The sequence below is a fragment of the Limulus polyphemus genome, unplaced genomic scaffold, assembly GCF_000517525.1.
Source record: "Limulus polyphemus unplaced genomic scaffold, Limulus_polyphemus-2.1.2 Scaffold3218, whole genome shotgun sequence".
Taxonomy (NCBI): domain Eukaryota; kingdom Metazoa; phylum Arthropoda; class Merostomata; order Xiphosura; family Limulidae; genus Limulus; species Limulus polyphemus.
This window is the reverse complement of record NW_013668828.1, coordinates 65582-70542: the sequence shown is the minus strand read 5'-3', so window position 1 is coordinate 70542 and position 4961 is coordinate 65582. Positions and strand designations below refer to the sequence as shown.

At 30.0% G+C, this 4961-nt stretch overlaps 1 protein-coding gene across 1 annotated transcript in view; it reads left to right on the top strand.

Moving 5' to 3' along the window:
• The window catches only part of LOC106468913 (telomerase protein component 1-like), a 101432-nt gene that overhangs the window by 40668 nt on the left and 55803 nt on the right, over positions 1-4961 (top strand). Inside the window, exons 23-25 of the mRNA XM_022397317.1 lie at positions 1152-1325; positions 3541-3695; positions 3998-4148. Coding sequence (XP_022253025.1) covers positions 1152-1325; positions 3541-3695; positions 3998-4148 — 480 coding nt within the window. The remainder of the gene's footprint in view (positions 1-1151; positions 1326-3540; positions 3696-3997; positions 4149-4961) is intronic.

Genomic DNA, 4961 nt, shown 5'->3' with positions numbered 1-4961 from the left:
ATCTGTATAAAAAAAAAAACACTTACCTGCTGGAAAATGATTCATCAGAGATTTAGAAGACCTAGGCCACCTAGCCTGCTAGTAAAGTTGCGTTGTAAACACGCGTACTTGTAAGTTGTAACGTTATTATTAGGCCTATACATACGATTGTTAACAACCGGTTCGTGGAGGTCATTAAATTCTAAGAACAGGTTTGCACGAACCGGTGCGAACCGGCTGAATCCCACCACTGGTTATATTCCATTGTGCTAATCAGATATACTGTATTGTAGTTTTCAATATTGTTTTGGTGCAAAACTACATCAAAATAAGGGGCAAAATTTATAGATTAATATCAGTTCAAATGTTTGCCAATTAAAACAAAACATAAGAGAGAGAGACTGTAAAACTAAGTCATTGAAGTGACATAGTTTTTGAGGACAATGTTTTTTTTTTCTTCTGTTTTTACTTTTGCAGCATGTAGTTCAGTGTCTTTCCAAATATATAGCTGTAATTCTTTGATAAATTGTATGACATTATTACATCAACCATCAGACTGTATGTGCAAAGTTTGCTAAGTTGTATAACATTGTTTATTACATCAACCATCAGGCTGTATGTGCAAAGTTTGCTAAATTGTATGACATTATTACATCAACCATCAGGCTGTATATGCAAAGTTTGCTAAATTGTATAACATTGTTTATTACATCAACCACCAGACTGTATGTGCAAAGTTTGCTAAATTGTATAACATTGTTTATTACATCAACCACCAGACTGTATGTGCAAAGTTTTCTAAATTGTATAACATTGTTTATTACATCAACCACCAGACTGTATGTGCAAAGTTTGCTAAATTGTATAACATTGTTTATTACACTAACCACCAGACTGTATGTGCAAAGTTTGCTAAATTGTATAACATTGTTTATTACATCAACCACCGGAGTGTATGTGCAAAGTTTGCTAAATTGTATAACATTGTTTATTACATCAACCACCAGACTGTATGTGCAAAGTTTGCTAAATTGTATAACATTTTCATTTGTGTGTGAGCTTCATGGTTTTTAACCTTGTAAATCTTACCTCGTGACATCTAGGTTTCAGTGTTATTAACACTATTATTTTTATATCATCATAAAATCTGGTTTTATTTAATTTTCCTTTAGGATACACTAGAAGAAGCGAGTGAAGATGTTATACATGAATGTTTTGCTGAGAGATACCTCAAGTACCCAGTTTGCTGGAAGGAAGAATTCAAACAGTGTCTTGGTGGATTGAAAAGTTGTAATGGAACTATTGTTATCTCTGGGAAGCCTGGTAGTGGAAAGACCACTTTTATGGTAAAGTTTTATAGTTTTTAGTTTCAGAAATATGTTTATAGGATTTTCATATATATTTGGATCCACCCTAAAATACACTTATTATAAAGGATATGGGGCTTCAACTGTCCAAGTAATGTGTTTATTAGGATGTGTACTTTTTTAGCATTATGACATGTTTATTTTAAGATGTAGGTATAAAAATACGTTTTTCATTTCAATTTGAATCCCACACACACAGCTAACAACTGTTGCTTGATTTTTAAAATAATATGGCTGTTATGACAGTCTTTTACTAAACCTTACAATAAAGATAATCCATGTTTGTGTTTATTCGTATATTCAAGAATAAATTAATGTGTAGAACAAACTCATAACAGTAATGAATTTTACTTTTTAATAGTATAATCTTATAAAAACAGTGTTGGCGTCAAGTAAAAACATTAAACAGTACTTTCATAATTTGGCTCCAAAAATCTTGTAACAAATTATGCATTGCTCAATTATCTTTTGCTTGTAATGATGCAGTTGATGGAGAATTGTTTCCAGAGCATTTGTAGATAAATTATTTTTCTGGAATTATTTAACCTTCTTGCTATGGATAGATCAAAGTGCACATGTCATGACCTTTACAGAGGTGCATTCAAAATTTAATTAAACTACTTTATTAGCAATATAAACGAATAAACTTGTCATCAAAACACAGTTAATAAATCAAATTTTAATATATGTTTTAAGTTATTTCTATAAGGAAATATTTAAAAAGATCCCCTCTATTTCCCCTAATATGAGAATCCTGACATTTATCACCCCTCTTTGAAGAATGGAAATTAACATAAATTACTCATTATAATATAGCTATTACTAAGACAATGTCTAATTTTCATGGCCTTCAATCGTATTTCTTTATGGATTTATAAACTAGAAAATCAGACTTTCTTACCATGCCCACCTTTCACATCCTCTCTTTCTTAAATTGCCAGTAATTCTTTCACATGTTTTATATTATATCAGTTATAACCAATAGAAAGGCAAAGCTTTAATCTATCAAATGAGGTATAATTCTACATTATATTTAGAACATAGTATTATCGATTTTTGTCTCCAGTTTGAAAGTTAATCTTGTGATTTTCAAATCAAGCAGCCCCTTGGTTGAAAACCAGATAAATTATAATAGTTGTAGGACACTGTTTGCTTTGTACATGTTATTATTCTGTATTCTTAGGTGAATCATTTAAGTAAACAAAAATTACTTAGTGTACAAGTACCATCACTATAAAAATGTAGGCTTAATTTTTATTTGCAACTGACATAAAAAACAAGAGGTAAAGGTAAGTACTATTTTTCTTGCTTTTCATGTATATTCTTTATTTATGATTTAAAAGCAACTAAAATATAAAAATCAGAAACTTATTAGGTTAGATTAGGTAAGAAAATGAAAAATAATAATAATAAAAAATTCTTCATGAACTATGCTTGTGAACAGCTTGTATATTACGTAATTCAATACCGTAACATAAGCTACTCATTTGCCGAGTGATTTATAACTTGTGTGGTGGGATAATTAGTTAGACATGGCTCAGATGGCAATAAAACAATAAAATTAAACATAAACAGATGTAGATTGTTACCAGCCTGAAGTTATTTAGGATATAAAGTTGTAGTTTTTGTTACAATCTGCAGTCATTTGAGAGATAAGTAAAGGGTAATTTAGATTTTTTTTTTATCTTGATTACAAGGTCGGTCAAATGAACAGAGTCCATATAGAGTTAGGGTAAAGTAAATAAAAGATAAAGTTTTACTGAAAAAATAAGGTTTAATATTTATTTAAGAGATGTTAGAGGTTACACAAATGAAACTTGAAAAGTGTCAGGTGAAGAAAAGTATTTTTAATCTTAACATGAAAATCACTTTGCATTTGGAGCAGTCAACACCCTGATTCTATATATTCATGGACAAATCTTCAGTAAAAATACTTAATTAAAAAAAAAGCTGCTTTTTCATGTACAAAAGACTTGTAATGTTTAATGAAAGCTTGCAAAATTTCGTGAAGATATGCAAAGCATGTTAAAAGTTATAGTATAGAAACTGATGGTTACTTTGTGGTTAAAGGGTTGGTCACATCAAATGACCCTATATAAAGAGTTAAACTTTATTACCTTGTGCGTTAATGTTTTCTGGTTTTGATAGATGAAGCTGAAGTAAACTTTGTCTGTTTTGTTTTTTGTTACTCCAGTCACACCTCAGTAAAAAGATCAAAGATCATCCCATTGTGACTCATTTTGTAGGAGCAGATTCTCAGTCTGCTAATTTGAACAACCTTCTTCTGCACATTTTGAACAGCGTCTGCTCCAAGCTGAGCCTCACCTGTTCCCTGCCCAAAAACAAACAGTAAGGTTTCTAATTTTGCTGAATAAACTTTATTTTTCATTACCGTACTAGTAAAATGCATTATTACAGATACCTGATGTTACCTATTATTGAGTTTGAGACGTGAATGGTTAATATTTTAGTGGTAAAAGAACATGTTTTTCTTTTTAATTTTCGTTAATTCTACAGTACTGTGTATTAGGTTATCTGTGGATTTTACTGTAGGTAGTACAGTGTATATGTTATTTAGGACTAGATATTGATTAGATGTGTTGCTATAATTGTTTGTGTATGTTATTCTTTTACACAATTTTAATAACTAGAGAAGCACAACATCAGTTCCTGGAAGTTCTGCGAGAAGCAGTTTCTGTTTCTTCAAGTAAGACACTTCTGATCCTTATAGATGGTTTAGACCAATTATCAGATGAAGGACAGTCTCCAAATCTAGACTGGCTACCTCAAGACTTACCTACCGTAAGTTGCTTTATACATTTATTTAATAACATTCCTGTGAGAAAATTTCATTTTAATAGCTGTTTACATCTCCGTCATGCATTTACATGTTCATTAGTTTTAAACATGACAACATGTAGCCAAACTTTAATTAAAGCTATTGTACTATCTTAATTTAATTAGCTGAACTCGTCACTGGGTTGATTTTAAATCTTGCTTTTAATCTAAATAAATATCTTGTTCAGCTCAGAAGTTCATTTAAATTTTTTCTTAGCTCAATAAAACTGGTACATTCATCATATATCTTATATGTACAATAAAAGTTTTAAACAATGACATTAAAATGGCACAAAACTGGTGCCTTACCAAGTAAATGCCTTTTTGTTTTTTATAAATATATTCAAAAGTACCTTTCAGTTAGCCTTCATCCAAATTATGCCTTATAGATTGTGCACCTGGTTTTAGAAATCTTCATCACACAGCTATGAATAAATAACTAGATACTTAAAAGATACAAGATGAAAACAGATAGTTTTTGTTTTCAGAAATTGATCTTCATTTAATTATTTCTGGCTTTTTTATTTTTCTCTGAGAAGTTCCAAATATAAAATATAAGAACTTTAATGATTCCATTTAGATTCACAACTTATTCCTCCTTTACTTGTAAGAAGTGTAGATTATATTTTATAAAGCAAATTTCTGCTTTAGTCAACCTCATAGGTTTATTCACTAAATTTCTCCAAAGAAGTTAGTTTTATACAGTAAATATAAACTTTACTTGTAAGAAGTGTAGATTATATTTTATAAAGCAAATTTCTGCTTTAGTCAACCTCA